Source organism: Astatotilapia calliptera, chromosome 12 (genome assembly GCF_964374335.1).
Source record: "Astatotilapia calliptera chromosome 12, fAstCal68.1, whole genome shotgun sequence".
In the NCBI taxonomy this organism is placed as follows: Eukaryota; Metazoa; Chordata; class Actinopteri; order Cichliformes; family Cichlidae; genus Astatotilapia; species Astatotilapia calliptera.
The window spans coordinates 31,347,348-31,365,817 of record NC_137433.1 but is presented as its reverse complement, the minus strand read 5'-3'; the positions used below and the strand labels follow the sequence as shown (position 1 = coordinate 31,365,817).

General features: G+C 40.5%; 1 protein-coding gene and 3 non-coding genes across 4 annotated transcripts; 1 reads left to right on the top strand and 3 right to left on the bottom strand.

Moving 5' to 3' along the window:
* Positions 1-150: 150 nt before the first annotated feature.
* Positions 151-13,634, bottom strand: LOC113034416 (alpha-N-acetylneuraminate alpha-2,8-sialyltransferase ST8SIA3-like). Its single transcript, XM_026188945.2, has 4 exons — positions 13,087-13,634; positions 10,060-10,182; positions 9,166-9,723; positions 151-7,266 (listed from the first exon to the last, which is right to left on the bottom strand). Exons 1-4 carry the CDS (start codon positions 13,242-13,244, stop codon positions 6,984-6,986), a joined length of 1,122 nt encoding a protein of 373 aa, XP_026044730.1. The 5' UTR covers positions 13,245-13,634; the 3' UTR covers positions 151-6,983.
* Positions 13,635-13,946: 312 nt separating this feature from the next.
* On the bottom strand, positions 13,947-14,018 carry trnac-gca (transfer RNA cysteine (anticodon GCA)). The gene has a single exon. It is a non-coding gene; the product is annotated as a tRNA-Cys (tRNA).
* Positions 14,019-14,862: 844 nt separating this feature from the next.
* On the top strand, positions 14,863-14,934 carry trnac-gca (transfer RNA cysteine (anticodon GCA)). Its single transcript has one exon. It is a non-coding gene; the product is annotated as a tRNA-Cys (tRNA).
* A 3,084-nt stretch (positions 14,935-18,018) lies between these two features.
* Positions 18,019-18,090, bottom strand: trnac-gca (transfer RNA cysteine (anticodon GCA)). The gene has a single exon. It is a non-coding gene; the product is annotated as a tRNA-Cys (tRNA).
* Between the last annotated feature and the right edge of the window lie 380 nt (positions 18,091-18,470).

The following is an 18,470-nucleotide window of genomic DNA, read 5'->3' as shown; positions in this document are numbered from 1 at the left end:
GTATATGTGACTTTATGTGTAGCCACTATTTCAAGCAGAATAAGATTTTTGTGTGTGTAAATATATTGCAAAGCCAGCAATTTCATTTAGTTTATGTAGTTGTTGTTAGTTTACTTTTTAAAAAAAATATTTTAATCTCCAAATGGGTCATACCAGAGAAAAATACTGTTTATTTGACACGTTGAGGCATTGATGGAAGGAATATGCAGGCACATAATGTATATTTATCATGGAATATAATCAAAAAACATTTACTGTAGGACATGGTTTCTTACTTGGATGATTGCTGTTGATCGAACAACCAGGATAGTACAGTCACTTACATGATTTATGACTTTTATACAACATGTACATAAGCAGCATAATGGAACAAAATCGCCATGCAGATCAAACACAAGTACAGAAATGTTAAAGGGTTGTTAAAGAACAAATCCTGTATAGTGCTCAATTTGGAATAAACACATTTAATGTTTAGGTAATGCACATCACTGTCTGGTCATTTAAACATACTGTAATGCACAAAAAATATATATTACTCTGACTGGAATACAATCATCACAGAGTTTCTTGGCATCAGCATATTTTACACACATTCTGCACATTGATTTTTAATGTTACGAGAAATTTTCTTAGAGGAGGAAGTGCCCAGCAGTATACCACTGGATATTTCCAACAAATAACTCTGAAGGAGGACATTCATAGCGTTACAAGGAAATTCTACAAATGTAGTTAATTAGGGAAATCTCCGCAAAACAGTGGCCATTAGGCAAGTGTCAGCCCTAAAAACCTCAAATGTTTGTGGGGTTACCCTAGTGTTCTGAAGCCAAAGTGCCTCAAACTTGTATTCCTTTTGCATCCAGAAGGGGGCGACTCCCTTGACTTCCTGTCCTATTACATAGAAATATGGAAAAACACCCTTCGCTCCTTCAGTCTGTGACATTTATAAACATTTTTATCATTACTTAATCAACTCAATAGGTTAGTTTTGTAAGTCATGATCAGGATATTGCAAGTCGTTAGCCAATGAAAATACATGTACGCAGCCAGATCCAGCCCTCACTTGCCACAGGCAGTCTCAAAACACCAAGGTGGTCACGGCGAAAACACTTAGCTTGAGGCTTCATATTCAGACTTTACAAATCAGTGGAGGTGTGCAGGGCTGCCACTTTCATTTTTTATACTGTCTACTGCCATTAGTTTTCATAGAGCTTTCACAAATCAGTTTCCATTATTTCTTTTAAGCACATGGTCTTTGGTGTACCTACAAAACATTCAGTGAAGGGACTGCTTAAATTATTCTTACACATCTATAACAATCAAAGTCCTAAAATTTGGCTGTCTTTTTACAAGATGTGCAGTTTCATGGTTGTTGCTTTTAATGTCGTGACTGCACTGTGATTTAAAGGTTAGACACACAAGTTAACGATTTGAATTAGTTCGTTTGAACAAGACAAAAGAACAGACACTACATATGGTAAATGTGCATGACTGCATTTCTCTGTGTGTTAAACCTCAGCCCAAGCTGGAATTTGCAACAAGGAGCACATGTTGCAGAGTCATGGGATGGTCATGTGGCCAGCTTTTATTGTTTGGGTCCAGTCTTCCTCACCCCTATATCCACCAGTCTGTTTCAGCCTGGCACGATAAGGTGGACTGTTTAAGACCCCAGGACTATCTACAGTTATAAAAAATAAAGCTTGTTCATTTTTAAGTTGATCTGTAGAAGTTTGGTCCCATGTGGAATACAGCGTTCTTTTTAGCCTTCAAACAGCTCTCATACAAAGACACCAGTGATATTCTTAAGGAATACACCACCAGGAATACAAACAATAGCAAATGACTAAATTTTACCCTTCAAAAAGGTTGTATAAAACTAGCCTAAAAGATCTGTTAGTGCCTCACATGCATTACCACTTAAATATTTCATGCTGTTTGTACAAGATGCAATAAGCCATATAACATTCATTCATTTTATCTTGCATCACGAATATTGAATTTGATACAGTTACGGTCGGAATAAAGAAAATTTCTTCAGTCAACAAAATAGTGAAGTTCAATCGTCGTTTGGGACATAGTGGGAAACCTCAAGATCGGTTATTATTTAAAAAAGTTCTATTTCCTGATGTTTTAAGCCACACTTGAGCCATGATTTACATCACAAGGTGGTCCGAGTCTGGTAGCCCCTGGTCAAAAATGATTTTTGACATTTGTTTGTATGCTTAAACCAAGCTTGTGTTTACTAAGTGAGAATTTAAGCATACATATTGAAGCATGTTGCATAAATATGTTGTTAGTAAATAATAAATATCATAACCCACTTAGACTCTCTCATGTAACTAGCTAGCTAACATTAGCTCCCTAATGTTTCCATTTAGGCAGGAGAAAAAGAAACAATCTGAATGTGTAAACATAAACTTACAAGATCTGAAATTATATCATGTAAAAGCAAAACTACATTCCACTAAACAGCATTAAGTAGGCTAGCATAATCAACTATGCACAACTCCCTTTAAGCTAACAGTGTGCTAACCACGAAACCGTTCAGATTTGGAAGATATGTTACAGCTCAATAATAAAGTCTTTACTAATGATGATTTGGGGTTTTTCTGTTTGGAAACGACCAACATTTTCACATATTTCCACAAGGTTGCTAGGTCAGTGCTTTCTATTTTGGCCTAGGACACCCTCGCAAAAGCGATTCTTAATCTCAAGAGTTCAATTCCTGGTACACTTAAGGTAGACATACAACTTCCTCACTGAGCATTTTTTTAGCAGTTGGTTGGTTGCTCATGAACACTTCAGGCATTTGGTTGTGTAGGTCAGTGGTCCCCAACCTTTTTTGCGCCATGGACCGGTTTATGGCCGACAATATTTTCACGGACCAGTCTTTCAGGGGTTGCGGATAAATACAACAAAATAAAACCAGTACTGGTACCAAAAAAACAAGAAGATTTATTCATAACACACGGGAAAAGACCCAAGGAAACCGAGTTAACAATAAAACCGATAAAAAACTCTGAAAACCATAAATTCCATAAATCACACCCAAGCCTCAACTTTTGCGGCCCGATACCAAACGACTCGGAGACCGGTCCGTGGCCCAAAGGTTGCGAACCGCTGGTGTAATTAACCCTCTGAAGTATTTACCAAGTACTCATTTATCCACTTAGAAGTCAGCAGGGCTCCTGAACAGGGGTAATTAACCTTGTTTCACTAAAATCTCACCAATACTCTGGGAGTAAGTAGCAATCCAACACTGCACTGCACCACATTCAAGAGCAATGCATGCTGGTGCCCAATGGCTCCCAACAGAAATCCTTATATCAACACACAAACGCAAACAAGAGAGTGTGAGGGAGAGAAGCAGAAGCCTCTTTTACTATTCTTCCTGTCAGTTTGCAGGGAAACACTTGCTGTCAACCACAAACAATTATCACGTATCACTTAAAACCAACCAAAGTAACAATCCATGCACATCTGTGCTCCATTTTGCACATACCCATAGTCAATTTAGCGCACCCAGGCATCCACACACTCTACCCACTTATATAGTAGGTGCATTTATACTTACTTTATATTTCAGACTGTTTATTTAAAAATAGCATGACTGACTATTTTTCATATAAGCTTTGATTTAGATGCTTCACCTCACTCTCCCACTCCTTTCTGTAGTTTACATATGTATACATTTAACCCACTGTGGCAGCATCTTCTCACTGATATCTGACATAACATAGCAGCAACTGGAACATACAGTCTTAGTATTTCACGTCATGGCAGACAGTCCGCCATGACAATTTCGGATTAGGTCAAATACGTACACTCTTGGGTTTTGTTGTGAACTATCACTTAAAATGCATATTTTTTAAATCATCAAAAAGGATCCCAAAACAGCCTAAATTTTGTCCGACATTATTTTAACCATCAAGGTTAAGCTTAAAACTGTGTGGAAAACCCACTCTGGCAACACTCGTGCCTTTAACTGTGAAATAAATATTTTTACCTAATAACTTAGGTTTGATTAAGAGTGGTGAAAGAGCGGAAATAAATAGCTTGGCTCTTCTGAAGGATCATAAATTTTGGTTGGCAGATCTTTTAAAACTCACAAAATAGCATCTTGCATCTGCACGGGTAAATATTTTTAGACAATGTGTGAAAGATTTGCAGTTTTACAGAGTGGTTAGGTCAGGGATTACCATGTTTTGGGTTTGACCAGTGGCTTCCTGAGGTCCCAATTTAGTAAGCTAAGTTTTAAACTAGCTTAGGTACGATATTCAAACTTGGTAATAGAATAGAATAAACCTAGAATAAACCTTTATTATCCCACAAATGAGAAATCTGGGATTTAATCATGAATTGGCAAAACGATGGAGCTGTTGCTCCAGTCTGTCATGTATTTTGATAATATTTTAATTGTAAACATTGGTTCTTTTATACATGATGATAACAAAACTTGATGATCTCTTATCAGAAATTACTTGGCTAAATTTGATCCTAAATCAAGTAAGTTTACCATTACATACAGTGGGGCAAAAAAGTATTTAGTCAGCCACCGATTGTGCAAGTTCCCCCACTTAAAATGATGACAGAGGTCAGTAATTTGCACCAGAGGTACACTTCAACTGTGAGAGACAGAATGTGAAAAAAAAATCCATGAATCCACATGGTAGGATTTGTAAAGAATTTATTCGTAAATTAGGGTGGAAAATAAGTATTTGGTCACCTCAAACAAGGAAAATCTCTGGCTCTCACAGACCTGTAACGTCTTCTGTAAGAAGCTTTTCTGTCCCCCACTCGTTACCTGTATGAATGGCACCTGTTTGAACTCATCATCTGTATAAAAGACACCTGTCCACAGCCTCAAACAGTCAGACTCCAAACTCCGCCATGGCCAAGACCAAAGAGCTTTCGAAGGACACCAGGAAAAGTATTGTAGACCTGCACCAGACTGGGAAGAGTGAATCTACAATAGGCAAGCAGCCTGGTGTGAAAAAAATCAACTGTGGGAGCAATCATCAGAAAATGGAAGACATACAAGACCACTGATAATCTCCCTCGATCTGGGGCTCCACGCAAGATCTCATCCCGTGGGGTCAAAATGATCATGAGAACGGTGAGCAAAGATCCCAGAACCACACGGGGGGACCTGGTGAATGACCTGCAGAGAGCTGGGACCAAAGTAACAAAGGTCACCATCAGTAACACACTACAACGGCAGGGAATCAAATCCCGCAGTGCCAGATGTGTTCCGCTGCTGAAGCCAGTGCATGTCCAGGCCCGTCTGAAGTTTGCCAGAGAGCACATGGATGATACAGCAGAGGATTGGGAGAATGTCATGTGGTCAGATGAAACCAAAGTAGAACTTTTTGGTATAAACTCAACTCGTCGTGTTTGGAGGAAGAAGAATACTGAGTTGCATCCCAAGAACACCATACCTACTGTGAAGCATGGGGGTGGAAACATCATGCTATGGGGCTGTTTTTCTGCCAAGGGGACAGGACGACTGATCCGTGTTAAGGACAGAATGAATGGGGCCATGTATCGTGAGAGTTTGAGCCAAAACCTCCTTCCATCAGTGAGAACTTTGACGATGAAACGAGGCTGGGTCTTCCAACATGACAATGATCCAAAACACACCGCCCGGGCAACAAAGGAGTGGCTCCGTAAGAAGCATTTGAAAGTCCTGGAGTGGCCTAGCCAGTCTCCAGACCTCAACCCCATAGAAAATCTGTGGCGGGAGTTGAAAGTCCGTGTTGCTCGGCGACAGCCCCAAAACATCACTGCTCTCGAGAAGATCTGCATGGAGGAATGGGCCAAAATACCAGCTACTGTGTGTGCAAACCTGGTAAAGACCTATAGTAAACGTTTGACCTCTGTTATTGCCAACAAAGGTTATGTTACAAAGTATTGAGTTGTATTTTTCTTATTGACCAAGTACTTATTTTCCACCCTGATTTACGAATAAATTCTTTACAAATCCTACCATGTGGATTCATGGATTTTTTTTTTTCACATTCTGTCTCTCACAGTTGAAGTGTACCTCTGGTGCAAATTACTGACCTCTGTCATCATTTTAGGTGGGGGGAACTTGCACAATCGGTGGCTGACTAAATACTTTTTTGCCCCACTGTATATTTTCATTGTTACTGATGGAAAATTATCCTCCTAGTCTTTTTGGTAGATTTTGGAAATGTCTCATTTTCTCAACACCTACGTAATGAAGGCCGGTAACACGTTCTGCAGTTCTGATCTAATGATCACAAAACACCTCTCCATGAATTTATGGCTTATTGTTGGAATGTTGATTATTATTCCAAAAATTTTGAAGTGGACAGTCAGGCTGTCTACAGAGAAAAAAGACACACATATATTTATATAGAGTACAATCTTGTAAACAAATACCATCTTCTAGAGCAGTGCAGATTGTCTGACACCTCGTGGGGGAAAAGGCCTGAAAACAGGAACTGCACCTCTCTGGAGGCATTAAATCTGATTACAAAAAACACTGATCTAACTCCTTCCCTGAGATTAGGCAGTGATTTCAGTGTACAGAATTGGTATACTGTTGTAAAGGTGATTAATCGATCTGTTTCAAGCAGAATTGGAAATTTACTGCGTCCCCACAGCTGAATCCCCCGTAGACTCCAGTTAAAATAGATGTCTGTTTGGCTCAAACTATTTAGCCAGCAGTCATGCAAAGGAGAATAATGAAAGCAACTGAGCTGCATGAAAGCCCCTAACTGTGGTGCTGAACACAACAGGTTGAATGAATAACAACGCTGGGATCTGCAGCTCGAGTGAGCCTGACATCTTCATGTAAAATTACAACGTGACACGAGTGTGTGTTTGCAGGATGATCATAAACTGCCTAAACACTTATCATGCTTATCATGTGTGCCACAACAGAAGTTTGAACTGAGCTGATGTATGTTGGTAATGGTCTCTGGAGTCACGTCTTAAACCATCCCGGACTCATCGAATGTCTAAGAGCAGTGCGTCAAGCTGAGTTTGATCACGCCTTCCCTGTGCAGCTTGTAGAGCAGCTTGAACTCGCTGGGCAGCTGGTGGGTTTCCTGCCACTTAGTGGTGAATTTGGTCCCTTTCTTGTCGTAGTAGTGGTACGGCAGATCCTTGCCTGTGTTGGGGTCCCAGCCAAAGGGCCAGAAGCCGTAGAGGTGGATCTCGTCACATATTGCTGAGGCCAGGGTGTACATGAGAATACCAGTGCTGAGACGCTTGGGAGAGAGGTTTTTAGTCTTCCAGTATCTGAGAAGAAAACAAATAGATCACAAATTGACTGTAACTTTGTGTTGTCTGTTCAACATTTTATCATGTGATGTACAATTAAGCACATACATGTTTGGATGGTGATACAATTTTTGTGATTTTGTGTCTGTTCACCACCACAATGAGTTTTAAATCAAATAGTCAAGATGTGATGGAGGTGCAGATTTTCCATTTTAAATCAAGCGGTTTAACAAAAGTATTGATGTAACTAAAGTACAACCAGTCATTCACCAACTAATTATAGGCCTGTGTGGTCATGGTTTTAGTGTTTGCCACACTTTAAATAAAACTACCATGTTGGTGACACCAGGGTTTCAGAAATACTCCCACAATATGCCCACATTTACATCAGTCGGTGGTGTCATATCAATGCTTTCATATTAGCGGTGGATTAAATTGGTCTTTGTACTGCCTGTGGTTCAGTTTTACTTGTTACATATTAACAAGACATCCAATAATTCTCTGATTTTTAGCTCATCTGGCCAAAGGACAGCGGCCAGGTGTCTTTCCATCTGTCCATTTCATAGTTCATAATAATTATTATTCCTTCAAGATTACCACGCAGGTTTTTGTGAGATTGCGCAATGATCAACAATTGAATGTGATCAAGGTCAAGATCACATGCATTTTCAAAGAATCACTTACTTGCTCCCAGAGTATTGGTCACATTTTAGTGAAACACGATTCATTTGTCCTGTTTAGGAGCCTCCCTGACTTCTCAGTGGATTTCAGTTCTCATTAGTTTGTGTAATACAGCCAAACAATAACAACAAAACTTATAGGTTCTGTGATTCACATATTACAATAACCTGTCAATTGTGATGGATCATGAGTCGGATGAGCTAAAACATCACTGGCATTCCAGTTATTGTTATCCTGTTTTTTCCTTTTGCATGTGCATCCTGTGTTCCTGTGTGCACTTCTTCGTCTGCATGAGTTTTGTCCTGGTCCCTCCTTCACTTATTTCTTGTTTTATTTTGAAGGTCATATCCTCAGGTGGTTGTCTGTGTGTGTGTGTGTGTGTGTGTGTGTGTGTGTGTGTGTGTGTGTGTGTGTGTGTGTGTGTTTTTTACTGCCTTCCTCTCTCTGTTCTTTTCCCAGCTTTGTTAGTGTCCCTTCACTCGTACTGTGTATTTAGTTGCTGTCTTTTCTTTTGGTTTTAGTAAGATTATAGTTTTTGCAAACCCTGTGTTTTCTCTGCTAGATTTCTGTGTTTGGGATTTATGTTAGTTTCTCATTTTGAGATGTTTCTTCATGGATTTAAGTTGTTTTTAGGCTTTTTGGCTGCCAATAGAAGCAGCCTGTTTTATTTTGTTTTGTTTCTTTTTCTTCAGTGTGACATAAACCTCTCTGTTCAGTCAATAAAGTTAGAAAGCATTTCTACACCTAACCGATAAACATTTCTCTGAGCAACAGGTGGAGAGCAGAAACTGGGTGACAAGGAATGTGAATATAAAGAGCTGCAGGAACCTGGAACTGATTGAGGATTTTGCATGACTGGTTGACCTGGGATTTTTCAGTGGATGTGTGGTTTGAAATAAGGAAATAAGGTTTTTGGTTAACAGAAGCTTTAGCTATTTTAACATTGTGTCCCATAGTATAAAATTTAAAACTACAGACCTATGATAGGTCTATAGTCTACTGTCATTTATTCATAGACTTACAGTACAGTATTGCAGTACAGTAGCATGATAGTCTTTATAAAGGCTGCAGTAAATTGTGAATTCTGATGATTATTAAGCATAATAAAAAATTCTTTATTGCGGAAATGTTTCATTTTCTGTGATAATTAAAAAGCCTATGGAAAAATCACATTGGTTTCCAGGTTTGCCTAAAAAATCCTCCATCCCTGCAAAGCTCAACAGAATCAGATCTTACTTGTTCACGTCGTGCATGATATTTCCTGGCCAGGCCAGTTCAATCTTCAGCTGTCCCTTGTGCTCCACAAAGAAATCCACCAAGGTCCGAGTTACTGTAGCTGAGGTATGAAGGAAGAAGGCAGGGATCCACAGGATGGCTCCCTCCAGTTTCTTTAGGTTGAGGAAGAAATTATTTCTGTCTTGAATGGTCAGCAGGTTATTGTAATACCTCTCCAGGATGCTGGGGTTAAAGGTGGTCAGGTTGGTCTTCTTGCCTACATCCTTGGAGTAGATGTCGGTGGGGGCAAAGTTGCAGCGGAAGACAAAATCGGCTTGGTCAATTTCAGGGCCACAGTGGCTGCCGGTAAGAATGCCACTATTTCCCACCACGGCACACATGCTGTAGTGCTTATTGAGGATGGGAGAGGTGTCGGGAAGCAGGGATTTGAAGTTGTTACTGATGGAGAAAACATACTTGTGGCTGGAGTAGTCAAAGTGCATCAGCTGGCCAACACGCACGCTGTTCTTCGTAAGGGAAAAGTTGTTGGGAATGTCGATGTAGTTGAAGATATCTTTCCTGAAAAAAAAAAAGATGTTAAAAAAAAGTCCAAAACCAATCACAGCGACTACATCCCTTTTTTTATTTACAGAATGTTACAGGCACATACATACATACATACATGCATACATGCATACATATATATGTGTACACATATATCCCATATAACAAATATGCAAAATTAGACACACAAACAATTCACTTGTTGGTTTTGAATGTTGGTTGGACAACACAAGCAAACAGAAGACAAAATGAAGAGGAAGGATGTTTTATGCTGTCTGATTTCCAGACCAGAAAATACTCAAGTTTCACAAAGAAGACAAGCAGAATTCAGTTAGGAGTCAAATCTTTTACCTCTGATGATAAAAAGCTGTCTTGTTGAACTTCCATTTGGACGGTTTTCCTTGGAGCTCTTCGTTTAGGGCATTAGTTAAGGGGATGAAAGAGGGGTCCAGGAAATTCATGGCGAACTGAGACCTGAAATTAATGTCCACAAAACATTGGAAGCTGAGTCATCATGTAATAACAGCAGCAGCTATACTGGCTGCGGTTTAGAAAGATCCAATCAGATCTGCTCCTGGCACACTTTGGTCAATCTGCTTTTCATATCAGTCCCTCAAAAGACTTTCATGTTTAGAATAATTACAGTTAAAAATGTTCAAATGATTCAACTGTTTTTTTGTTTTTTCTCTTTAAAGAGGAGAGTGGGAAAAATGAAAATATTTAGATATTTTTCTAGTTAAAACTTGGATTCATGTTAAGACTTGGGCACTAGTTTTGTATTAATAAAGGAAATGTGGAAATCACACTTAATACATTTCCATTCCCTTTATGTAAGTTACCTTGAGTTATTTTTCTGTATACGTAGTATATGGTCAACAAGTCCAGCACCTTGGACAGCTTTATGTTTGATTTAAAGGAGGCATAAATGAGTTTAGACCCCTTTGGGTTTTTATTTTATTTATTTATTTTGTAGACAGCCCCTAAAAACTATTATTAGTATTAATTGTGGTGTATTTTATTATTATTTTCTGGAATTATCTTCTAATGGTTTGTTTTCCTAACTTTTCTATTGACAGCAGTACAGGAAAGAATGAAAACAGGTTTTATGTCCAGTGTTGTTGATGTCATGATGTTACAGAGCGCTCACACACAGGCGTGGCTCGTGGCTTCTCAAGAATAATAAGACTTTTGTTGCTGCAGCAGAAAGAACACGAAGAGATAATTACGTGACACAAATCAGTGATGCAGAATTAAAACACACTTTAACTGAAATACAACAAAACATTGCCATGACTTATAAAACCCATGTGCATTATTATTTTAGTTTGTTAAAAATTTCGATTCCTATTCTGATTAAATTGGGTTTCAGTGTTTGTTTACGATATGCTCCAGATCCGGGTGGCAGCAAGTCAAAAGGATGTTACCTGTCTATGTCCTGCAGCAGCCTGTATTCAGTTTGAATATTGCTATAAAATGATATGGATCAGTTTGTCTTTCATTCACTATAACAATTCACCAAAAATGATAAAGCTGTAGCTTCTGTTTTACCCACATTCGCATAACTAAGCAGTGTGTTGTCTTTTTGTCGACAACTAACCCTAACCCCCTAACCCTCTTATAATAATTATTATATTATTATATTTTTGTCATTTTCCAGTTTCTATTTGAGTGAGGAGGATGGAGAGCGAGGGGGAGGACAGAGAGATCCTACAAGAAAAGTAAAAAGGAGGGAGCAAATAGTCAAGGTAGCTGGAAAAACAAAAGTTATTTTTCATATGCAGTTTTTCATGTAAATGGTAAATGGCCTGTATTTGTATAGCGCTTTACTAGTCCCTAAGGACCCCAAAGTGCTTTACACAACCAGTCATCCACCCATTCACACACTGCTGATGGCAAGCTACATTGTAGCCACAGCCACCCTTGGGCGCACTGGCAGAGGCGAGGCTGCCGGACACTGGCGCCACCGGGCCCTCTGACCACCACCAGTAGGCAATGAGTGAAGTGTCTTGCCAAGGACACAACGACCAAGACTGTCCAAGCTGGGGCTTGAACCGGCAACCTTCCGATTACAAGGCGAACTCCCAGCTCTTCATGGAGGCTGTTGTGCTTTCCAGTAGCACACTTAAAAAAGAGAGTTTGTATTGTATGAATTCAGAAACCTTTACATAAAAGAACTCTATTATCAGTTTGTTTTGTGTGATTTTCTAGTGTCTGTACTGAATAATGATACTTTAAATGCTTGATGATTTGGTGAACTGAAATAATGTTGTGCATGTTTCTCCGTTATTGAGTGTGTCATGAATCTCTGTGTACAGGCAGGAGATTGGACCCAAAATGCAGGACCCACAACACACAAAATACAGCTTTATTTACTGACTCAAAGGAAAGATATCAAACTAAACTAGACTGGGAAAATATAAACTAAACTTTACCGAAAGGCACACAAGGGATCACACAGCATGAGGGACGGTGCGACATGGAACATAGGGAGATTCTGACATAAATACACAGAAGGTAATGAGGGACGTGGGAACACACGGGGAGCACAGATGATGAGGGTTACACATAACAAGACAGGGAGGACACGGAACTGACAATACTGACCCAAGACGCGGACCTTAAACGCAACACAGGAAGGACACAGAGACGCAGACAGGAGGGGGGAGAGAGATCACGGGGAGATCACAGACATAACAGGCTGGGGAAACACGATAAACATGATGGAATAAAACACAAGGGGAAAAGGGCACACGAATTCACAATTAAATAAACACAAACACACAAAGGGAGACAGAGGGCAAAGACATAAGGGGAAATCTGATCAACCATAGGCTGCTGAACAGACAACTTAGGGATCTTAAGAATGCAAATGAACTTAATACAGAATGACAAAACTCACAAAACTCAAAACACTGGGTCAGAAGTCCCGGGACCATGACAGAGCCTTTGCCTGAGTTTGATAACTAAAGAGTCCGCCTTAAAAACGGGTGGATTCGATTAAAATCTGATCAATAACTCTAAATTATTCATTCTTAGACACTACACTTAGACACTATAATAGGTCATCCAATTAATTGGGTTGCTTTTGAAAGTAACGTTGTAATGTTTATTCAATTAAATGGAGGTTTGCAAATGTGAAAAGGATTGATTACATTTGGAAACAGCATACTCCATTAACATTAATTACAAGGTACTGCGTGAATGACATTATGATTGGAAGCTGAGGCCCACTTAAAGTTTGAACCTAGACAGCAAGTATATATAGAAGGTAAAGTATGAAGTCTGGAGTCGTGCACAAAAGGCCACACTGTTTACATCAACCCAATTCTGCATCTGATCAACCATCCTCATTGTGATGAAAAAAAAAATCTCACTCACCGAAAGCCTGCATGAAACATAATCCTCGGGCCTCCCATGTAGTATTTGGAGGAGGAGAAGAGGCTGTCTTTTCTCAGAGACACGTAGCTGATGAGGGATAAAATGAGCACGGCGACGCACAGAATAACCAAACCCAGGGCCTTGGCGATGCGGACCATCTTGGGAGCGTTTTCATTCCTTGTATGTAGCTGCAGCGAGGTGTTGGCCTGTGTTGTTATTCCCGGGTCTGCACAGCGCTGCCGCCCGTCTGAAAAGCACACATAAACTGGCGCTCATCGGCTCATATAATCGTGTAAAATGGACGGGTGGTGATTTTCTGCGGCTGCATGATAAGGATGCCGCTGCTCGGTCCGCGCTCATTCCTCTTCCTCTCCTCTGCGGCTCGAAACCATCCAGGCTGCCGGGTTAATCAAGGAGATGGGAGCAGAAATGCGTGTCAACACATCCCAGACAGCTCCACCGCAAGCCGCGTACTTCAGCAGCACCAGCTGCACCAGCAGCATCACCACCTCCAATCCCACCCCCTCACACTCACGCTGATGCAGCTTTCGGCACAAAGAGACGCTTGTTCGGTAATTAGTTGAATGGGGCTGGCAGAAGATTTAAAAGTTCCGAGCATCAGTCTAATATGTTAAGTCATGCGCACTGGAATTTAATCTCGATATCCCGGCAGGGCATACATTTTAGTATTTAACTGTATTTTCGTTTTATGGAGTTTTCTTACTGTACAAGACTTTCTGGGCCACCTGTGTTACTTCATCAATTCACTTACTATGTACAGGTATTGCTGTCAGATGGTAAATGCCTAACAGCCTCTAAGTAAATAGAGCGGTAAATAGACTGCAGCATGCATTTAACACAGGGGGCATCCGGACTTAAACCAGAGACCTCTTGATCTGCAGTCAAATGCTCTACCAGTGAGCTATACCCCCTATTCCCTTTCACGTGTTTAAATTGTTTGTTTATATACATATATACTGTTTATCCAGTCTAACGTATTCCTGTAGTACAAACCTGATACTGTCGATTTTGATTGTTTGTTAAACAGTAACACAAACAACAGCATCTGGATTTGAACTGGAGACAATCTAAGCTGCAGTGCTCTTCCACTGAGTTATCCCCCCTGTGTATGACTGCACACAGTGTGGAACTTGAGGTCTCATCTTTCAGTTGTGGCGCTCTGGGCTTGTTTTCTAATGCATTCTGATATTTAATCTCAACACTGAAGCTCAAATGAAAAGCAGGTAAAAGCTGAGTAATTTATTAGGGTGAAAACAATCTGCGGTCATACAAATAAAGTTAATGGGTTTTATATACTGGGTTTTAACTGATTGAATTTCCTTTACTGTCTTTTTGGGGCTGAAAAGTACACAAAACAAAAGCAAGCACAGGTCAGAATTTAGAACAAAAAATAAATGCTAAAATGTGTGGGAGGAGCAGATCACCTGCTCACATCTCATCATATCCTTATTGTCACAATAAAGCCTCTGCATGTCCTGCTTCTTTAGCCAGTGTTAGCACACTGGCACACTGTTGGACAGCAGCTGACATTAAGAATTTTATCTGCCTTTCAGAGATGTTTTTACAGGTTGACAGGCAGGAAGGATTTACTTTTACTCTTTTATAGAGAGACCTAAGTGCTATTAGATTAATGAATCTGCAGAGTGTGATTTTGTCATCTAGGCAGTCTTCTAAAGGAGAACTCTTGATCTGCAGTGACCTATAGTGTGTGCCTCTCAATGACTCTCTACAATAGCAGTGCTTAACAGGGATTTTGGGGGTATAGCTCAGTGGTAGAGCATTTGACTGCAGATCAAGAGGTCTCTGGTTCAAGTCCGGATGCCCCCTTTTTTTTTAATATCAGAATTGCGTTTATTGACCATGTATATGCACCATGTATCACTGTTTAACAAACAGTATCAGATTTGTACTACAGGAACTATATAGATAAATACATAGATAGATATAGATATATAGTTTAAGCTAAAGAGTTCCTGTAGTACCAACCTAATACTTAAAAAGTGATATTAAAAAAAAAGGTGGCATCCAGATTTGAACCGGAGACCTCTTGACCTATAGTCAAATGCTCTACCACTGAGCTACACCCCAAACAGACAGTTGTTCTGTTCAGACAGTGAATAGACTGATTTTTATATAGCGCTTTTGTACTCTCCCAGATTACTTAAAGTGCTCTATACAACATGTCACATTCACCGACTTTCGCTTAACTGAGTGCTTCCTAACTACATTCATACACATTCACACTCTTGACATGCAGACTGGAGGAGCCAGGGATCAAACCACTAACCTTCAATCAGTTTGTAACCTGCTCTACCACCTGAGATATGGCATGCCATCGCATAAACAGTGGCATCATTGCCAGACCTGGCACACATCTGGTTGATATACACTCAGCCAAAACACCAGTCAGTCAGAAATGCCAGCTTGATGCCAGATCTGAGCCAGACCTGTTTTCTGTAGGCCTGGGCCTCATAAACCAAACCACAACCAAGCCAGATATGGCATGCCATCACATAGACAGTGCCATCTATGCCAGGCCTGGCCCATATGTGGATGATATACGTCTTATCATGCCAGAAGTCAGCCAGCAGTGCCACTTGATACTAGATCCGGGCCAGACCTGCTTGCCATGTGGCCACTAACACACACACAGACACAGTTACTTTACCAACGGACCCCTGAGCTCCTAAGTGTCCCTCAAACCTCATTCAGGGATCCACTCCTTTACTTCACTGTCACTCCCTGAAAGCTCACTGTCCTCACTTTCTGAGGACAGAAAGTGCACATTCCCTTGGTTTCCTTCCATAAAAGGTATTCACATCCATGTCCTGTAATTATGAGTAGATTGTAAAGTAAAAAACATTGACTATGATCATATAAATGCACACAAACACATCTCTACACACATATGCAAATGCATTATATTGCCTGAAAAAATTGGGCTAACTGCGCAGTGTTGCCTTGAGGCAACGAATGAAAATTAACATTTTCACAGTATAAATACATTTTAAAAAGTAGAACAAACAATCAAATATGGTTCTTTACATATTCGTGCACATACAAGTATTTTTTAATATACATTTATTTCACTATAAACATGTAAAATAGTGATCTTTATCTTTGCCTCCTAATAGAGATGTCTCTCATCAGAATCAGAATACTTTATTCATCCCGAGGGAAATTAGGGGTTACAGCAGGCAGCACGCTAATGGCGCATGCGCACTCACAAAGGAACCTTCTGACCAACTTTACACAAACATCACATTGGGCAGACATGTCAGAAGGTAGGCTGATAGGAAAAAAACAACGAAAATACACTACATGAGGTAAGAGGAGGAGAAAAAAAACTCCACTCAGACTGAGCTCCTAGTGGGAGAACAGTTTGATAAAAGAAAAAACACCTCAGCACAAAAGCACATGACTATCAATACACCATAGAAACACGAGACAAGCAACAGGGGTGGGTAAAGGGTAAGAGAGAGCCGGCGTAGACAGCGCATCCGGTCCTGCAGCATCTGTGCTGGTCCAGTTGACTGCTATCATCCCCGGTAGGGCACAAGCATCGAAGGCGTTGGAAAGGGAGGGGGATGAGTGAGTGCTTATCAGTGTAAGTGTGTGTGTGTGCGTGTCCATAGTTTAGCTAAGACAGTGTCCTTCGGCCTATCAGGCTAAGTAAACAGTCCTCCAGCCAATCCAGGTGTCCTTCATGGGGCGGGAAGAATAGTCATCACACAGTCGTTATCAGGGAGTTGTTTTGGTGGGCTCCAGCCTTGGGCCTGCAGCTGGGGCCGTGGTGTCCAAATGTTGAATATTGTTGATTTCTCTTTGTGAGCAGCTCGAATTCTAGCACTCCGAGGCTGGTCTCTCGATCTCCCGTTGAAGAGCTGCGAGCCTCCCCATGATGGTATCAAACTTCTGTTCCGTGGTGTTGTCAGTCTTTTGATTCTGAGACCTCACAACTGCAGTGATCCGTTCCGCGATGTTTTCCAACTGTCGCTCAAGGGTCTCATTTTGAGCAGGCCTCTCTCTGATGTTTCCCCTCATACGCTCAATGTTGTTGTTTTGAGCCTTCACAGCAGCTGTAAGCGTCTCCAAGGTGTTGACCATATTACGTTCGTTGTGAGAGGTCGCACCTCGTCCCGTCGCTTCGAATCCAGCGGGCAGCCTTGTGGGGGTTTGAACGGCCGGTTCCGCTTTCATGTAGTGCAGCTTGCCCCCCCCCAATTAAAAGTCACACCACCTTCAACTCATCATTTTATTGGAAAGACATGTGCCTGGTGGCATTATTTGAAAAAAAGAAGGGTTTTTTTGAAGGGCCAGTGTAAAGCATGAAAATGTGGTTTGTTGCCTCAGGGCAACGCTGTGCAGTAGAGGGATAGCATGGGTTTCATACTATTTGAAGCTCCTCAAGGTACATACTTCTAAAATTAATCTTAAATTACTTTTGACGTCAGTGGTAAGAAGGACAAAACTCCATGTCAAATTCAAGCTTTAAAGAACATAATTCTAAATTTGGAGGTGTTGAACTGTCTTGATGCATTCTCAATCATCCAGGTAAGTAAATCTCCAAAGGTTGATTCTGTTCATCTGGACGTAGCGTTTTCAGTGGGAGAAACGTTTCGTCACTCATCCAAGTGACTTCATCAGTCTCAGCTGACTGCAGGTGCCCCCAACCTTATAAACAGTACCTTTGCACAATGACTGAAACTAGCTGTGAGGTCAGTTTCTTGATCATTCTGTGGGCTAGTTTCAGTCATGCCAGCTAAACAGAATTAACTTTTTGGGGTGCTCAGGCTAAGTTTTGTAGTGCATTATTATTTATAATAGATATATCTATTTGTAATATCAGCAAGCCAAAATACTAATTTGTCACAGATTATTTCCCATAGCAACATCTATTTTGCTAGAAGAAGGGGGCATCCGGATTTGAACCGGAGACCTCTTGATCTGCAGTCAAATGCTCTACCACTGAGCTATACCCCCTTATTGATGTCACCCTAAACTATGGAATCTGAAGGCATCACGTGATTCTGTGACACAAAACACAGTAAACACAAAATAAAAAGAAAAAAAAGCTAAAAATACAGAAAACTCCCCTCAAGGGCCGTGATTCCACTTTTAAACACGCAAATAAACAAACCAGCAGTTCAGGGTTACGTCTAAATTTGGACAATACTGAGCCTGTTCCCGGTGTAGAATCTTCACATCCACATTAAACAAATATGTAGAACTGCTTTCTTTCAATATTCTTAAAAATTTAAAAGATTAAATTAAAACCCTTTTCTCAGTCTTTCAGTTATCTGCCACTTCTCCATGTCATGCGTTGCATGTCTACTCTCTCCTATAGCTTTGTTCTTCTATTT

What these genes read in the sequence shown, in the direction of transcription:
- LOC113034416 (XM_026188945.2), bottom strand. Translation starts at nt 13,244, where the DNA reads ATGGTCCGCATCGCCAAGGCCCTGGGTTTGGTTATTCTGTGCGTCGCC. An exon ending in ATGTTTCATGCAGGCTTTCG is followed by an intron (nt 10,183 to 13,086) that starts GTGAGTGAGATT and finishes CATTAATTTCAG; the next exon opens with GTCTCAGTTCGCCATGAATT. An exon ending in ACAGCTTTTTATCATCAGAG is followed by an intron (nt 9,724 to 10,059) that starts GTAAAAGATTTG and finishes TTTTTTTTTCAG; the next exon opens with GAAAGATATCTTCAACTACA.